This window comes from Hyperolius riggenbachi, chromosome 10, assembly GCF_040937935.1.
Source record: "Hyperolius riggenbachi isolate aHypRig1 chromosome 10, aHypRig1.pri, whole genome shotgun sequence".
NCBI classification, from domain to species: Eukaryota; Metazoa; Chordata; class Amphibia; order Anura; family Hyperoliidae; genus Hyperolius; species Hyperolius riggenbachi.
The window spans coordinates 230,089,165-230,108,367 of NC_090655.1; the positions used below are offsets into that span (position 1 = coordinate 230,089,165).

Consider the following 19,203-nt stretch of genomic DNA (forward strand, 5'->3'; position numbering starts at 1 on the left):
ATACCAGGTTTGGTCAGCAGGTAAACAGGAAGAATCATTAAGGCCTTGAATCCACTAGAGTGTTTTTTGTTTTGTTTTCTTTGAGCGTTTAGGGAGCACTTTCAAACTCTAGCATTTTCCCTAAACGCTCTGCCAATGTATATTGTCCACCAGAGCAATTGCGATTAAGGAAATTGTAATCGCAGGCACGATCACAAATCACTAGCGATTGCGTTTTGCGATTTCTATTGGGATCCAAGCCTAAGGCCAGATTTGATTAGAGATAAATTTGTTTTTTTTGTGTGGAATCTGCCTATAATCGTCAGGTCTATGGTTACCTTTAGAATGACCTGCACTGTAATACCACTGACTGCTAATACTGTACTGCTGCCATAGAGAATGTAATAATAGCTACAGTTCCTCTATTTTACACAAGATGGCGCTTTCGCACAGGAAAAGGTGGGACGTATAAACAGGACGTTCCATTGAAGAGGATGTGCAGAGGAGACATTGCTGAGACTGGCAACAGGGAAGGTAATCAGATTCTATGTTGTCATTGTCATTATATATTTACACCGAGTATCCCTTCTCCCCTCCCCCACCACCAGCAACAGTTGCTGCACACATAGACGATAATAATAACATAGGGGTTTACTTAATTTAGTGCATGTAATAGCTAAGACATATACAGTAAGAGATGAGCTTCATTTTATTTGAGTTTAATGATTAGCTGCACAGGAACTGGAACTAGGAGGGCTGAATTGGAACTTTGCACGGGGCTAATCAGATGCAGGAAGCTGATAATTAATTACCTGTCTAATTAATCAAGCTGCCATTAGCTTTCTCATTCTAATGAGTTCTGTGTAAAGACACACTCACACACTCACTCACTCACTCACTCCAGCATGCATGCATATCATGTGAAAAATAGCTTCCGTGTGCAGTATTTAAATGACATAGTCGTTGGGAATATTGTTGTGGAAAATGTAGTTGGAAAGACTCGTCATTTCTTTTTTTTTTTTTATTTAATAAAGTATTTGTATAGTGCCAAGTGCCAACAAATTACGCAGCACTGTACAGAGCATATTGTCATGTAACTAACTGTGTCACAGCAGAGGGGCTCACAATATATGTCCCTACCATAGTCCTATATCTATGTATGTATTGTGTAGTGCATGTATCATAGTCAAGGGCCAATTTTAGCCAATTATCTTTATCTGTATGTTTTTGGGAAACCACAGAAAAAATCCACTAATGTGATTGGGTGGACAGCTCCCTTGGAACCATTTGGGTTTTAGATACCTTGTCATGAACTACATCAACACCATTCTGCCAATCATAATGCTTTATGCTGTAGTGTAGAGGGCGCTGTGATTGGAGAACTCTTCTCTTTGAGGTTTCCTGTTGGGTCTACTAAAGTAGACTAGCCTCCCTAATTTTAACACTGCTATGTAGTAGGGAGGGCTTACCTACGCAATTTGTTTAGAGTATTTAAAATTTGTTGGCCCTCATACAATGTGCCTATGAATCGGCCACCGGGAGATTTGGGCGCAGGGTAAAGCTGATAAATGACTTACCCTGCTCCTGCTATTTGCAATAAGCAATATGTGCAGTGCTGAAATGCCGCATTACAGTGGCAGAACGAGGGCTTTACACCCCCCAAATCCCGGGGCAAAAATTCGCGACTTTCCAGGCCGTGAATTTTGCTGCCCGGGGAGGTAGAGATTTGTGCTGTGGCTCTGCCTCTACTGGAGTCACTCTCCGCACCAATCTCTGCCTCTCCCCGCCCCTCTAAGTGAAAGAAGGCAGGGAGAGGCGGCGATTGGCGGAGATTGACTCCAGTAGAGGCAGAGCTACAGCGCAGAGCTCTGCCTCTACCAGGAAGCACTCCCCGATTTTTGCCCCGGGGATTTAAGGGGTATAAAGCCCTCGTTCTGCCACGGGAATTTGGCGTTTCAGCACTGCACGTATTGCTTATTGCAAATAGCAGGAAAAAACAAGTATTTAAATTGGCTTCAGAATTTCTTTAAATATAAAATAAAACTGTGGGGTATCTAAAAAAAAAGGTTATTTTTAGGAGAAGGAGGATAGATACGATTGTTTATCTCATCAGTTTATTTTCACCTCGGATGTCCTTTGCCAAACCAAACCAAAGGACAGAAAAGGGGAAAAAAATGTTGAACTTGAAATATATCCATCTGTTTAGGGAAATAAAGTACCACTAGCTGACCCACGGCGTAGCATATGCTACATAAGGGGGTAGCGGGCAGAAAGTGGGAATTGGACACAGCGGTGGGGAGGGGTTTTGGACCCCCCTCCCTCACCTGGGTCCCACATGTGCGCTCCCCTCCAGCTTAAGCTCAGCAGAACCCCCCGGCAGTGTATAGTATTGCATCCAGACAGGAGAGGAGAGTTGTGGTAGTGTCACGTGGCGGTCATTGTTACAAGCAGACCTGGCCAGTGGGTAGCATTGCATTCAGATAGGAGAGGTGAGGAGGATTCTGGGAGTGTCACGTGGTGGTCAAAGTTACAGGCAGACCGGACCAGTGGGTGGCATTACATCCAGACAGGAGAGGAGGATTCTGGGAGTGTCATGTGGCAGTCATTGTTATGTGTTTCTATATACAGGACTGTAAAGATTTGAAGAAGATATCTGGTGAGGTACTGAGTCCCGACACACAATTTATATTGGATGTCCCCCACCCTACGGCCTGACACCAGAGAGAGACAACATCAATAGATTACCATACTCAGCTCAACAGCAGGACCTCTGACTGGAGAGGTGAATGTGCCAAGAATAATGTATCATGCTATCAATTTGTCAGCACAAGTTCAGGATAGAGTCTGGTGAAATAACTTCAGACAAAAGCTGGCCACCAACCATGCAATATTGAATGTACAAACTCCTCCAATCTTACCGCATCTGTGTGATATGAGGTACTACCTAAAGTACCTGTTCAAAGTACCTTTAGCAACTTTAGCCTTCTTTTATACTGATTTGATAAAACTGAGCAAGATTGTACAATAAATTGTTTATTGTCAATGCCTACCCCCACCCCCACTATTACCACTGAGTCCTACTTAGGTGGGCAGCAAGGACACACAATCAGCTCTGAGGGGGGCTATTACTAAACATGTAACTCCGTGTGGCTACTGGTTAATAAATGTGTATTATTGGGGGTTGGGGTTTACTGCTGTAAATTGTTTATACGCCCTGATGAAGCTATTGTGGCGAAACCTGTTGGTTTAGATGGTTTGTTTGGTTTGCACTTTGCACACCTGAACTACAGAGATACTCACCTGCAGCTCTCACAACCTCCCTCTGGGCTCTAGCTTGACCTACATCACCTGTATGCCCACAGTCTTCTTTGATCTGGCATTTAAACAGAACAGCAGTGATTTACCTGCTGTGTTATACAGTACACAGCCATAATGGTGACTGTATGTTTACTCATAGGGACCCCTCCTTTTAACTTGATTTGTTACATGTGCCCTTGTTCCTATTTTATGACCTAATCAAATCTGTTTTAACTGTCAGTAAGGCCTTGTCCACTTGTTGGATGCACATTGAGCTAAGTTTTCCCCTGACTCTTTTGGATATTTGTTGCTTGTGTTATTGTGTGTGTCAGGATGTCACCAACTTTTTCTCCATGCAGGAAGGGCAGTATTCAGAGGGATACAAGGATATCATGATGGAAAATCAGCCGCCCCTCACATCACCAGGTAAGAGGAGACTTTCATTTCTTAATAAAGGAGAGAGCTGTTGAGCACAGAGTGTCCACTTAGATCCCCATTTGTCTGATAGAAACAATGTACTCAGTCAGTGTGTGTGTGTGTTTTTTTTTCTAAAGAGGGATCCAGTAACAGAAATCCACCAGAGAGATGTACAGGTCCTCTTTATACCCTGGATTGTCCACAGGAAGATCACGCCAACCCCCATCATTATCAGGTAGGTGGAACAGAGAGACTAATAGTGCCCATTAATTGCACAATCTTACTACTTCTATCTAATATTAGGGACACCTAAAATATCCATTAAAAGTATATTCACCCAGTTTATCCTTCTACATAAATTTGGTAAAATTGAACAATTAAGATTGTATCATAAACTTAAGCCCCATACACACGTTCAACAGCGGTCTTTTATGCAGCACAATTATCAACAACTTTTCTTGTGAAACAAGTTGAAACAACCATTAGAAATTGCTTGCTATTGTTCACACAACTGATAAGAAGTCAATCCAACTGTTAGATTGACCTATTATCAGTTGTGTGAACAATAGCATGCAACTTTTTTTTGGTTGTACAACTTGTTTCACAACAAAAGTTGTATGATAATTGTGCTGCACAAAAGACCGCTGTTGAGCGTGTGTATGGGGCTTAAAGAGAACCAGAGATGAATATTTATACATACCTGGGGCTTCCTCCAGCCCCATCAGCCTGGATCGCTCCCATGTCGCCTTTCTCCGCTACCACCGTCCGCCGGTACCGGGTCCCGTCATTTCCGCCAGTCGACGCAAGCGCAGTGCGCTTCCTCCGCCCTGCGCTGGCACATGCGTAAAGAGCCAGAGGAAGCCCCTGTGCATGCAGAAAACTGGCTGGAAGTGACGGGACCCGGTACCGGCGATAGAGGCAGAGGAGGACGGCGGCGTGGGATCAATCCAAGCTTATGGGGCTGGAGGAAGCCCCAGGTATGTATAACATCTTTTTTTTTTTTTCATTTTTAAATGTTGTTCGTCTCTGGTTTCCTTTAAGGTTCTTATCTTCTATGAAATCTCTATTATCTAATTTTAACGATATTATTTTATTTCTGTAAGGAGGACAAACCGATTGAAGCTAAAGTCGAGGTTAAAGAGGAAGTAGAAGAGGCGTGTGTTAGACATGATCACAAGTCTACAGAGGGGGATGAAATGACTGAGATAATTAAAACATATGTGAAAAGTGATAATCAATCTGCAGAGGAGAAAGAAATCATGAGGACTATGAAAGAGGAAGAAGAGAGGGATGTGAATGGTGATCATCAGGATTTGAAAGAAGGTGACATGATGAGGACAATTAAAGAGGAAAAAGAGGAGACGTGTGTGACGGGTGATCAGCAGTCTTTGGAGGACGGCAAAAGTATGGGGACAATTAAAGAAGAAGAAACGGAGACCTGTGTGAAGAGTGATCTGCAGCATACAAAAGAGGGTCAGAAGGTGATGCCAGTCAAAAAGGAGGAATGTTCTCTAGACATTGGCTCAGGTAAGAGATCTTTGAGAAATTCTCATCATCATACCTTAAAAAAATCATTACTGTACCCGCCCACTCACTGGATATAAGTAACAGATTGTAGTGGTAAAAGTGTATGCAGAATAGATGAATCTCTGGTCCTTATCAGAAAGCTTTGTGTAATTTACCAGTTAATGCTTTCAAAAAATGAAGTGGAGGTGCTGTACACCTGTGTTCTCCAAACCTGTCCTCAATTCCCACCACCAGTGCCTAATTTGCAGATAACCTCCTATGTACACTACTATTGGAATGGGTGATACAGTGACTAGCACTCTCACCCTGCAGCTGAAGGTTTGCATATAGCGTATTAACTGCTTGTAAGGCTCACTTGCTCAGGTTGTCCAGTGCAAATTTTACTAATGGATTACTGACTATTAGGAGCATTCCAATAAGTAACTGGATTTTTAAAGAACATACATCTTGTTACAGCAGTGTTCTCCCCAGGCTCTTATAGTCAGGAGCTCCACCCAGCTAATTTTGGTAAAGCCTGGCTCACATTGGCTCACCTCCTCATTCTCCTCCTATGCTGTAAGCAGAGTTGCACTGGCCCTGCATTCCCACCCGGCTACTTTTTCATGCCACCCGGGTGGAAAAAAAATTCTGGGGAGAACACTGACAGTCCATCAGTTTAAATCCTAGAGTTTCTATTTTCTCGCAGTGTACATGTGAGTTTTCTCTGGGTAATTCTCCTGCCATATCACAAAGACCTACAGATAAGTTGATTGGTTCCCTCAAAATTGGACATATATTGTGATAGTGACGTGTGGCTATGTTTTAGGATTCGATTGTGAGCTTCTCTGAGGGACAGTTAACCTCCCTAATGGTATTCCCGACTCAAACTTAGGCTGAAAATAAACATACTCTGAGCTGTAATCCCGAGCCTGGATCAGGGCAACTCCCAGGCAGGACAGGTTATAGTAAAGAGCGCAGCAGAGCAGTACTTTATATGTCTTCTCTCCAGGTCACCAGGTGAGATTGTTATCTATCATGTGGCGGTAGATGGAGATCTTACCATAAGGGTAGAGTGCCACCTGGAGGACACCAGGAAGAATGCAGCTCTGGATCCCAGGGAGGTGAGTAATATGCAGAGGCTGCCTGAACTTATTGGAGGGGGGACTCCAGCGTTCTCCAGGTCTTCAGCCTTCTGAGTGATTAGTTCTAAATTTAGGGTCTAAAAGTGAAAAAAAATTACACCACCTATAAAAAATCCAAAATTAATCATAACGCTAAGAAGGCATAATTATCTACTCTATTTAGTGCTGTGGAAGATCTCCGCTCCATATAAATGCACAATAATAATTAACTACAAAACATGCAGTGGGAGTTGAGTACAGGTTTGGAAAGCATTGGTGTACATATTTTGAAAGGCTCATCTCCATTCCTCAGAATAACATTGTAGTACCAACAAATGACAGGGAGATACTGTACACCATATAAAAGGCTCATCTCCATTCCTCAGTATAACATCATAGTACCAACAAATGAGGAGGGGATACTGTACACCATATGAAAGGCCCATCTCCATTCCTCAGTATAACATCATAGTACCAACAAATGAGGAGATACTGTACACCATATGAAAGGCCCATCTCCATTCCTGTGTATAAAATCATGTCCCCTACCCCTACAAATGCTGAAATCTATTACAATCCATGCCTAGTGTGAAGCAGTAATAGATCGGATGGTCGAAGCTGGTGGCGATTTATAAGTGTATGGCCACCTTTAGCCTGTCAATCAACTAATCAAGAACAGGGATTAAATTAGTTTGGACCCACCCAATATCACTCAAATATACATTTTCCAGAAGTTGCTTAAAAGCTCCAAACAAGCAGCACTCCCTGCCTCAAATTAAATTCCAGAAGACCTAGGAAAGAAATGTACTGAAATGTATCAGGAAAGGTTTACAAAGCACTCTCTGATAGCCTGAATCAGGGTCTAAGGCTAAGAATATTAGAGGCAGAGGATCAGAAGAACAGCCAGGCAGTCTGCATTGTTTAAATGGAAATAAATATTTCAGCCTCCATATCCCTCTCAGGTCAGTTGTCTTTAATCACAACAGTATGTCTGAGCATCCCTCTGTGGCTTATAGTGATCAGATTGCTTGCAGCACACACCCCTTCCATTCCTCCACAGCCAACTGTACCATAACCATCAGCATTTTTTAAAGCTAAATGACCTAAGCTGTAAATCTTCAGAGGAAAAGAAAACCACTGACTGGCTGCCATGCTGCCAGCTACATCGCAGCTGTCTTGAGTAGAGAGTGGCTAGATAGAGTACTAGGTTAAGGGCTCTGCCTCTGACACAGGCGACCATGGTTCGAATCTCGGCTCTTCCTGTTCAGTAAGCCAGCACCTATTCAGTAGGAGACTTTAGGCAAGTCTCCCTAACACTGCTACTGGCTATGGAGCAGTAGCATAAAAGCACAATAAGCACTATAAAAGCACAATTTAAATGTTCTGTGTTTTTAAAGTCTAAGATGAGGCCTAGCTGCCAGAAAGTAAGATGAGACTAGGAATCTCCTCTTCTCAGCTGACCCCATACATCAAATATAGAATTCCCAACAACACGTTTGGCCAGATTACAGCAGCTTCTTCAGTTACAAAGGACCTAGAGATGCTCTCTGCAGCTATCGGCACTATGTCAGACTATATACCTGAAGAAGCTGGCGTAGACCGATGAAACAAGTCATTGAATAATTTTCTTTGCCGGCTCAATACTTGGGAAAAGAGGACAGTTTCCACCTTCCTATTTAATATCTATTTGTACAGCTTAAAAGGAATTCGAGGTGTGAGACCTATGGAAGCTGCCATATTTATTTCCTTTTAAACAATACCAGTTGCCTGGCAATCCTGCTGATCTTTCTGGTCAGTAAGGTCTAAATCACACACAGGAAACAAGCGCACAGCTAATCTTGTCAGATTTGTCATAGACAACTGCTCTGCATGTTTATGGTCTATGGTATTAGAGGCAGAGAATCAGCAGGACAACCAGGTAATGTGCATTATTTAAAAGGAAATAAACATGTCAGTCTCCATATCCCTCTCACCTCGGGTTCCCTTTAAAGTGGTATGAAACCCAGCATATTTTCTTTGCTCTAAAAGATTTACAGCATATTATGTACTACCACCATTTTTTTTACTAGAACAGCATTCAACTGGTTAAACACAGGACTTACTTAAGCTCCCTGCAGGGACAGCTGGACGTAACCGAACTGAAGATAACATTATCTTGTGTTTACTTAATTGTGTCAAGTGAGGAATGTAAACATTCTCTGACAATTCAGACACTCCAGAACGCAGACAGATACTCACAAAGCATTTCTGGGTACATTACAATAAGAATACACCAGTTATGAATAAAATGCAATGGCAGCATTTAGAGCAAAAAAAATTGTACTTTGGGAACTTGTAATTTCTAAATGATTAACAATACTCATGCACAAATGATAACTGTATGGGATATAAAAAGTAGGAAAACATGTTTTTATTAAATATTATGTCCGTTTTATACCGCTTTAAGGCTTCCTCTTGTACCAGTTCACTAGTTCTAATCTGAGGATATGTGTGTTCCCAGCATTAGACACTACTGCAGCCACATAGATCAGCATAATGCCAGACAACTGGTATTGTTTAAAAGGAAACAAATATTGCAGCCTCCATATCCCTTTTGCTTCAGTTGTCCTTTAAATTGTTAGTTTGTAGTTGAAAGTCCTCCAGGATTTATACCTGTTCTGTAGAGGGTGGGCCAAAATGTATCCAAAGCAATGCCAAAGAAAGTGATTGATTGCAGCAAATAGCACAGCCAAGCACTGAATTCAGGGAAAGCAGTAACTTTTTCACATGTTGATATGGACAGTGAGGGTATTTTACCCAAAAAAGAATCAAATGAGCATTTGGAAAAATGTAGTAAAATACAAAAACAAACAAACAAGCTAGTGATTATTATGATTAATATAAAATAGTATAGACCATGGCAAAAAGTAAATTTTGACACAGCTGTGCATGACTAACCACACCAGGAATGTATCCTCTATAACCTCTATATACAGGATCTTCTAAAAAAAAAAAAGCTTATTGTGATAAAGTTCATTATTTTCTGTATTGTACTGATAAACATTAGACTTTCATATATTTTAGATACACACAACTGAAGTAGTTCAAGCCTTTTTTTGTTTAATATTGATGATTTTGGCATACAGCTCATGAAAACCCAAATTTCCTATCTCAAAAAATTAGCATATTTCATCCGACCAATAAAAGAAAAGTGTTTTTATAACAAAAAAAGTCAACCTTCAAATAATTATGTTCAGTTATGCACTCAATACTTGGTCGGGAATCCTTTTGCAGAAATGACTGCTTCAATGCGGCGTGGCATGGAGGCAATCAGCCTGTGGCACTGCTCAGGTGTTATGGAGGCCCAGGATGCTTCTATAGCGGCCTTAAGTTCATCCAGAGTGTTGGGTCTTGGGTCTCCCAACTTTCTCTTCACAATATCCCAAAGATTCTCAATGGGGTTCAGGTCAGGAGAGTTGGCAGGCCAATTGAGCACATTAATACCATGGTCAGTAAACCATTGACCAGTGGTTTTGGCACTGTGAGCAGGTACCAGGTCGTGCTGAAAAATGAAATCTTCATCTCCATAAAGCTTTTCAGCAGATGGAAGCATGAAGTGCTCCAAAATCTCCTGCTAGCTAGCTGCATTGACCCTGCCCTTGATAAAACACAGTGGACCAACACCACGAGCGGACATGGCACCCCAGACCATCACTGACTGTGGGTACTTGACACTGGACTTCAGGCTTTTCCTTCTCCCCAGTCTTCCTCCAGACTCTGGCACCTTGATTTCCGAATGACATGTAAAAGTTGCTTTCATCCGATAAAAAGTACTTTGGACCACTGAGCAGTCCAGTGCTGCTTCTCTGTAGCCCAGGTCAGGCGCTTCTTCCTCTGTTTCTGGTTCAAAAGTGGGTTCATGCTTCCATCTGCTGAAAAGCTTTATGAAGATGAAGATTTCATTTTTCAGCACGATCTGGCAGCTGCTCACAGTGCCAAAACCACTGGTAAATGGTTTACTGACCATGGTATTACTGTGCTCAATTGGCCTGCCAACTCTCCTGACCTGAACCCCACAGAGAATCTGTGGGATATTGTGAAGAGAAAGTTGATAGACGCAAGACCCAACACTCTGGATGAGCTTAAGGCCGCTATCGAAGCATCCTGGGCCTCCATAACACCTTAGCAGTGCCACAGGCTGATTGCCTCCATGCCACGCCGCATTGAAGCAGTCATTTCTGCAAAAGGATTCCCGACCAAGTATTGAGTGCATAACTGAACATAATTATTTGAAGGTTGACTTTTTTTGTTATAAAAACACTTTTCTTTTATTGGTCGGATGAAATATGCTAATTTTTTGAGATAGGAAATTTGGGTTTTCATGAACTGTATGCCAAAATCCTCAATAAAAAAAACAATGAAAGTCTTGAACTACTTCAGTTGTGTGTATTTGAATCTAAAATATATGAAAGTCTAATGTTTATCAGTACATTACAGAAAATAATGAACTTTATCACAATATGCTCATTTTTTGAGAAGATCCTGTATAAGCTCTATCCTCTATGCTTTCCAGATGTCAAAGCAAATCGCAATCTCAGATCTGCACTTGACCTATTGTTCTCTTCTACAATTACCTCCTCGCATTCACGTATACAAGATTTCACACATGCTTCACCCCACCTCTGGAATGCCATCCCTCAACACATCCGTCATTCTCCAACCTTTATTACCTTTAAATGCTCTCTCAAAACTCACTTTTCTCAACAAGCACTCTACTTTAGGCCACTTCCCCTTTGTCCTAAGGCCAAGTTTTACTCCTACTAGATATCCTAAAACACACTGCCTCTAGGTGTGTTTTTTTTGCTATACTACCCCACCTCTTGTTTCTCCCCTATTCCTTTAGATTATAAGCTCGCAAGGGCAGGGCTCTCTCTCACTTTTGTGTCTTGGAATTCATTATACATTTTATTCATCATGCTATTTTTGCCACTATAATTACCAATTCTGTATTTTGCCACCAATTCTGTATTTTGTTTATGGGTGTATTCCATTTGTCTGTATTATGTACCCCATGTTTGTTTCTTATTTTGTACAGCACCATTGAGTATGTTGGCACTTTATAAATCAATAATAATAATAATAATGTATCTATTATTTCCCCAATAGATGGACATTATATCGGAAACACCTCAGAGGGACGTCTTATCTCACCTCCAGATGATAATGCAGAAGATAATGGTGTCACACAATATTCTCCAGGAGGAAACCCCATTACTGGAAATACACATCACAGACTTCACCCAGAGGGGAGATCACCGGATCCCTCTAAACCCGAGGAAATGTCTTATGTATCATATCCTGTTACCCCAAATATCCATCTCGGTTTTCATGCTGCCAATAGTACCCCAGATCGGTGTAAAAATGAGGAATTCTCACCTACCACATCCCAGATGATTATAACTACTGCAGATAAGAGATTCCCATGCTCTGAATGTGACAAGAGTTTTACTAGAAATTCCCTTCTCGTTCAGCATCAGAGGGTACACAGTGGGGAGCGTCCCTTCTTATGTGCCGAGTGTGGGAAATGTTTCAGCCAGAAAACGCACCTTGTTAGACACCAGAGAATTCACGCACGCGAGCCGGCCTTCTCATGTGCAGACTGTGGGAAAACCTTCACTCTGCAAACAAACCTTGAGAAACACCAAAGGATTCACAATCGTATTACAAGCTTTGTGTGTTCTGAATGTGGCAAGTGTTTCACGCGGAATTACTCTCTGGTTCTTCATCAGAAAGTGCACACCGGGGAGCGGCCCTTTTCATGCTCAGAGTGTGGGAAAAACTTCAGTCGTAAATCAAACCTGAATGTACACCAGAAAAGTCACAAACGTGGGCTTCCTTTTTCATGTTCTGAGTGTGGGAAAGGCTTCATTCGGAAAGATCGGTTTCTGGAACACCAGAGAAGTCACACGGGTGAGCGGCCTTTCTCATGTTCTGATTGTGGGAAAACTTTCCGTCAGAGTTCGACTCTGAACAAACACCAGAGAATTCACAACATGGAGCGGCCTTTTTCATGTTCTGAGTGTGGGAAAAGCTTCTCTCAGAAATCCACCCTTGCCAAGCACCAGAGAATTCACACAGGAGAGCGACCTTTTTCATGTTCAGAGTGCGGGAAACGTTTCAACTTTAAAACAAGCCTACATGTGCACCAGAAAAGTCACACAGGAGAGAGACCTTTTTCATGTGCAGAATGTGGGAAATCTTTCACCATCAGATCCCGCCTCCTTCACCACCAGAAGATGCACACAGAAGGGCATTCTTCATGTGTCAAATGTGGAAAAGTGTTTTACAACAAACAAGACTTTCTTCAGCACCAAAAATGCCACACAGAGAAACGTCCATTCTCGTGTTCTGAGTGTGGGAAAAGTTTCAGTCAGAAAATACACCTTAAAGTACACCAGATAAGTCACACAGGGGAGCGTCCATTTTCATGCTCTGAGTGTGGGAAAGGTTTTATCCGGAAAGAAGTGTTGCTTGTACACCAGAGAATTCACACAGGTGAGCGGCCTTATTCTTGTTCAGAGTGTGAGAAAACCTTTACTCAGAAATCAAGCCTTAGAGTACATCAGAGAGTTCACAAAGCGGACTGTCCTTTTTCATGTTCAGAGTGTGGAAAAGGCTTTCGGTTTAAAGTAGTCCTCCTTAGACATCAGAGAATGCATAGTGGTGAGCGCCCTTTTTCATGCCCAGAGTGTAAGAAATCATTCTTTCAGAAATCAGAACTAGTCAGACATCAGAGAAATCACACAGGTGACCGACCTTTTTCATGTGCAGAGTGTGGGAAATGCTTCATATTCAAATCAAGTCTTATTCAGCACCAGAGAAACCATACTGGGGAGCATCGGTTTTCATGTGTGGAATGTGGGAAACGTTTTTACTATAAACGAGACTTTCTTCAACACCAGAGAGGTCACACAGGTGAGCGTCCTTTCTCGTGTACAGAGTGTGGGAAATGTTTTGTTTCTAAAAGGGACTTACTTGTGCACCAGAGACTTCACACAGGTGAGCGTCCTTTCTCATGCTCAGAGTGTGGGAAAGGATTCATTCAGAAGAAAAACCTTGTCATGCACCAGAGAAGTCACACAGGTGAACGTCCTTATTCATGTTCCGTTTGTGGGAAAGGTTTTATTCGTAAAGGACAGTTTCTTGAACACCAGAGAATTCACACAGGCGAGCATCCTTTTTCCTGTTCAGAGTGTGGGAAATGCTTTGTTTGGAAATCATGTTTTCTCAGACACCAGACAACTCACACAGGCAAGTATCCATTTACATGTTCAGATTGTGGGAAAGGTTTTTTCAGGAAAGGAGAATTTCTTGCCCACCAGAGAAATCATACGGGCGAGCGTCCTTTTCCATGCTCAGAATGTGGGAAAAGTTTCAAACAGAAAGCACACCTTCGTATACACAAGAAAAGTCACACTGGGGAGCGTCCTTTTTTATGTTCGGTGTGTGGGAAAGGTTTCATTCGGAGGGGGCATTTTCTTGAACATCAGAGGAGTCACACAGGCGAACGTCCTTTTTCATGTTCAGAGTGTGGGAAATGCTTTGCTTGGAAGACTTGTTTTCTCAATCATCAGAGAAGTCACACAGGCGAGTATCCGTTTTCATGTTCAGAGTGCGGGAAGTGTTTCATTCGGAAAGGGGAATTTCTGGCACACCAGAGAAGTCACACAGGTGAGCGCCCCTTCTCATGCTCAGAGTGTGGGAAATGTTTCTCACGGAAAATGACTCTAATTGTACATCAGAGATCCCATTCCCATTGATGCAGGTGACATATGTACTGGTGTTTGGTTGTATATGTGGAACTTTGTGAAAGGGACATGGATATTCTTCAGCAATAATGCTTGACCAATGCCCCCTCTTTTTGTTTGCTGTGCTGATCTTATCCCTCTATGTATAAGAAGTGCTGCCTCCTCAGTATGTAGTAATGGCCACATATTCCACCATACCCCCCTAGCTGTTGCTCTTCTGCCCTCATCTCCCTTATAACACAGTATACACTGCTCTTATCCCTTCTCTCTGCATAGTATAGTATATGCTGCTTCCCTTCTGTAGAATACAGTACATGCTGCTCTTCTGCCACCTTCCCTCTCCATAGTACAGTACATGCTGCACCTCTCCCTCTTCTCTCCTAAGTACAGTGAATGCTGCACCTCTCCCTCTTCTCTCCATAGTACAGTACATGCTGCACCTCTCCCTCTTCTCTCCATAGTACAGTAGATGCTGCTTCTCTCCCTCTTCTCTCCATAGTACAGTACATGCTGCACCTCTCCCTCTTCCTTCCATAGTACAGTGAATGCTGTGCCTCTCCCTCTTCCCTCCATAGTACAGTACATACTGCACCTCTCCCTCTTCTCTCCTAAGTACAGTAAATGCTGCACCTCTCCCTCTTCTCTCCATAGTACAGTACATGCTGCACCTCTCTCTTCTCTCCTAAGTACAGTGAATGCTGCACCTCTCCCTCTTCTCTCCATAGTACAGTGAATGCTGCACCTCTCCCTCTTCTCTCCATAGTACAGTACATGCTGCACCTCTCCCTCTTCTCTCCATGGTACAGTACATGCTGCACCTCTCCCTCTTCCCTCCATAGTACAGTACATGCTGCACCTCTCTCTCTTCTCTCCTAAGTACAGTGAATGCTGCACTTCTCCCTCTTCTCTCCATAGTACAGTAGATGCTGCTTCTCTCCCTCTTCTCTCCATGGTACAGTACATGCTGCACCTCTCCCTCTTCTCTGCATAGTACAGTACATGCTGCACATCTCCCTCTTCTCTCCATGGTACAGTGAATGCTGCACCTCTCCCTCTTCCCTCCATAGTAAAGTACATGCTGCACCTCTCCCTCTTCTCTCCATAGTACAGTAGATGCTGCTTCTCTCCCTCTTCCCTCCATAGTACAGTACATGCTGCACCTCTCTCTCTTCTCTCCTAAGTACAGTGAATGCTGCACATCTCTCTTCTCTCCTAAGTACAGTGAATGCTGCACCTCTCCCTCTTCTCTCCATAGTACAGTGAATGCTGCACCTCTCCCTCTCCATTACCGTACAGTACAGTACATGCTGCACCTCTCTCTCTTCTCTCCTAAGTACAGTGAATGCTGCACCTCTCCCTCTTCTCTCCATAGTACAGTACATGCTGCACCTCTCTCTCTTCTCTCCTAAGTACAGTAAATGCTGCACCTCTCTCTTCTCTCCATAGTACAGTACATGCTGCACCTCTCCCTCTTCTCTCCATAGTACAGTACATGCTGCACCTCTCTCTCTTCTCTCCTAAGTACAGTACATGCTGCACCTCTCCCTCTTCTCTCCATAGTACAGTACATGCTGCACCTCTCCCTCTTCTCTCCATAGTACAGTACATGCTGCACCTCTCCCTCTTCTCTCCATAGTACAGTACATGCTGCACCTCTCCCTCTTCTCTCCATAGTACAGTACATGCTGCACCTCTCCCTCTTCTCTCCATAGTACAGTAAATGCTTCACCTCTCTCTCTTCTCTCCATAGTACAGTTAATGCTGCTCCTCTCCCTCTTCTCCCTGTAGTACAGTTAGTGCTGATCCTCTCCCTACTTCCTCTGCCACAGTACATCACATAGATCTCCACTCCCCCTCTCTGTTGTATGGCACATACGGTTCCTCTCTAGTATGTTTGCCATACCTGCTGCTCGGCAGTGAGCAGTGAACCATGTGTGTCAAGGGATTACTGTTACACCTTCTCCCTCTGGAGCATGAAAGGTAATTTGAAGTTACAGGAATAATGTCCAGATGTCTTAGAATAACTGTGCTGCCTGATCAATTCTTAGTGCTGCTGTACAGGAGAGAGAAGGACACAGATTCCAGCACCATAGCAACCTTGGACACAGGATATATGAAATGCTGTGTGCTTCCTGAGGTTCATCCTTCAAATACAAAAAACCCTCTGGGCCTCCTCATTGGTGTTTCATTCTGATCTGGAGATCTCTCTGCTCTACAATGCATTGTATAAAATGATGTGGATTGCCTTCATGTCGTTATTCATTGTGGTTATTTGCATACTTTTAGGTGTTTTATCACCATTGTTATCATTGTGAATATTGTGAATGTAAATAACATTTGTTTCACTTTTAAATAAACAGTATATAAAAAGATACAAATTGTGATTTTGTGTTTCAAAATTGATATTGGTTTACAACAAGATAACATGACATACAATGACAAATGTCATATTTAAAGTGGACCTGAACTCAGAACTCCTCTCTGCTCTAAAAGATACACAACACCATAATACAATTTAAACAAAAAAATGTATTTGTTACAACTAATACAAATCCTAAAATAAATCTGCACTGTTTTTACTTCCTGATTCACGGAAGAAGAGATATAGTGTTTATAGCCTGTGCTTTTAAATGGGCTTATCTGCCATCTCTGCCTAGGCAGTCATGTGACACAGGGGGAGATCAAATTACAACTAGTGATTAGACACAAATGAGGGGGAATTACACAGGCTAAACTCTTTATATACATACAGGGTGCATTTCTGTTATGTTTTCCTTGTGTCCTGTGCAAGAGTTCAGGTTTGCTTTAAGTATCGTCATATACATTAATCGTGAATAAAAGGTAACAGTGCAATATGTTTTAACATAAACATTCACTGGTACAATTCTGCTGATATGGTCTCAGCTTATGTTCCAGAGGTCTTCAGCATACTTTCTGGAGCATGTATTAGGTTAAATTGGAAAAATTACACCAGTAGGAAGAGGAATAGAGGGTTGTAGGATTTTGCTGATCTGTCTTCTGAAAATGGACAAAACACCTAGGAGAAAGTGAGTTGAGTCTGTTGGTGAGGTGGGAAGATAAGAGAAATAAAGTAAGAGAGAGGGAGAAGAAAAGAGAAGAGAAAGAAGTTATATCTCATAGTCTTGTTATCAAAGCATCCTCCAATGAGGGATGTTCCCACTGACCAACTGCTACCACTGATCTCACTGCTCACCCATCGCCGGAGGCCCCTCACTGTGCCTGTGATCACTGTGAGCCAATCGTATCGGTTCACATTGAAGATAGGGTCAGGAGCCAATGAAAGTGGCTCCTGACCGGCTCACAGAGCTCTGCCATCATAGCGACGGCAGAGCAAGGGGCCTCCGGCGATCGGCGAGCAGTGTGACTGGCGAGAGCGGCAGGTTAGTGAGGGATTCGTTTTCTGGTACCAGCAGTCTCTGGTCCTTAAGGGAAAAAAGAAGCAGTCCTAGAAGCTCAACTGCTATAATATAATTGAGCCAGGGAGTCAACCAGTCCACACCCGGATCCCTCAAGGGGCAAAAGTCCACAGCAATAGAAGAAAAAGACTGGGTCTCTACCTGGATAAATGCAATTGTAGCACTATTTTATTGCTCCATAGTGACAAAACAACACAATGTTTCGGCCAGCAGGCCTTTATCAAGTTATAAACTTGATAAAGGCCTGCTGGTCGAAATGTATTGTTGTTTTGTCACTATGGTGCAATAAAATAGAGCTACAATTGCATTTATCCAGGTAGAGACCCAGTCTTTTTCTTCTATTGCTCTCATCCTTAAGGGGCCAGAGACAGCTGATATGGAAGTGGTTAAGGCCGGGATCCCAAGTTTTTTGGGGAATTTCTTATTTTATTATTATTATTTACTATTTATATAGCGCCGACATCTTCCACAGCACTGTACAGAGTATATATAGTCTTGTCACTAACTGTCCCTCAAAGGAGCTAACAATCTAGTCCCTACCATAGTCATATATATATAGTGTATGTATTGTAGTGTGTGTCTATGTATATATATATATATATATATATATATATATATATGTAGTATATGTGTAGTGTATGTATTGTAGTCTAGGGCCAATTTTCAGGGGGAAGCCAATTGTCTGTATGTTTTTGGGATGTGTGAGGAAACCGGAGTGCCCGGGGGAAACCCCTGCAGACACGGGTAGACCATACAAACTCCTTGCAGATGTTGACCTGGCTGGGATACGAACCAGTGACCCAGCGATGCAAGGCAAGAGTGCTAACCACTAAGCCACCATGCTGCCCTTCAGGATACTGGTCAATTTTTAATTGATCATAAGGAGTATATTCTAGTTGATCATAAAGGAGTATATTCTAGTTTTGACTGCCCAAAAGATGACCAAAGGTTTTTCCAGGTCATAGTTGATGCTGAGAAGACCAGGGAGGCCAGCTTATTCTGTGATTCTGTCAGCCTCCTCTTTTCTCATGTAGCAGTGCTTGCAATTTGTGATTTACCATATTAAATGACTTGTTACATTTGTCAGTGGTTCAACTCTGGTACAAGGTCATCTTGTGTTTACTCTTTACCTGCATCAGTGTTTTACTTCAGCCAAAATCTGGAAATATGCCTGAAGAAGGGGACTACATCCCTGAAAGCTTGCATGATTTACCTTAGACAAGACTGTCTTTTCTACCTACATAATCTGTTTGGCTAAGGGCCTGTTTCCACAACACGCAGATTGGATACAGAATGGATGCCTGTTTCCACAACGTGCAGATTGGATGCAGAATAGATGCAGAATAACTGACTCCAATAAATGTCTAAGAGCCTGTTTCCACTAAACTCAATTTTTCTGATGCAGATTTTCCCATAGGCATTCATTGGAGTCAATTTTTCTGCATCCAATCTGTGTGTAGTGGTAACAGGCCCTAACATAACACCAACGTTTTTGCTACTAAACTCTGGTACAAATAATTGTTATGGCTAACCCCCCTCCCCCTCATATTACACACAGTATAAGTCTATTAGAGGAGATTAAGTATCTAAAACATAACTTTTATTGCATGACTAGCTGGTGGTCTGCACTACACTGCTTGGGCAGTACTGCAAGGCCAT

At 42.5% G+C, this 19,203-nt stretch overlaps 1 protein-coding gene across 1 annotated transcript in view; it reads left to right on the forward strand.

The window, feature by feature from the left end:
* Nucleotides 1-452: 452 nt before the first annotated feature.
* LOC137536886 (zinc finger protein 208-like) overlaps nucleotides 453-19,203 on the forward strand; it is a 72,675-nt gene continuing 53,924 nt past the window's right edge. The window contains exons 1-6 of the mRNA XM_068259068.1: nucleotides 453-513; nucleotides 2,608-2,761; nucleotides 3,636-3,702; nucleotides 3,831-3,928; nucleotides 4,797-5,220; nucleotides 11,466-14,111. Of these exons, the coding sequence (XP_068115169.1) occupies nucleotides 3,669-3,702; nucleotides 3,831-3,928; nucleotides 4,797-5,220; nucleotides 11,466-14,111 (3,202 nt within the window). The 5' untranslated portion in view covers nucleotides 453-513; nucleotides 2,608-2,761; nucleotides 3,636-3,668. The remainder of the gene's footprint in view (nucleotides 514-2,607; nucleotides 2,762-3,635; nucleotides 3,703-3,830; nucleotides 3,929-4,796; nucleotides 5,221-11,465; nucleotides 14,112-19,203) is intronic.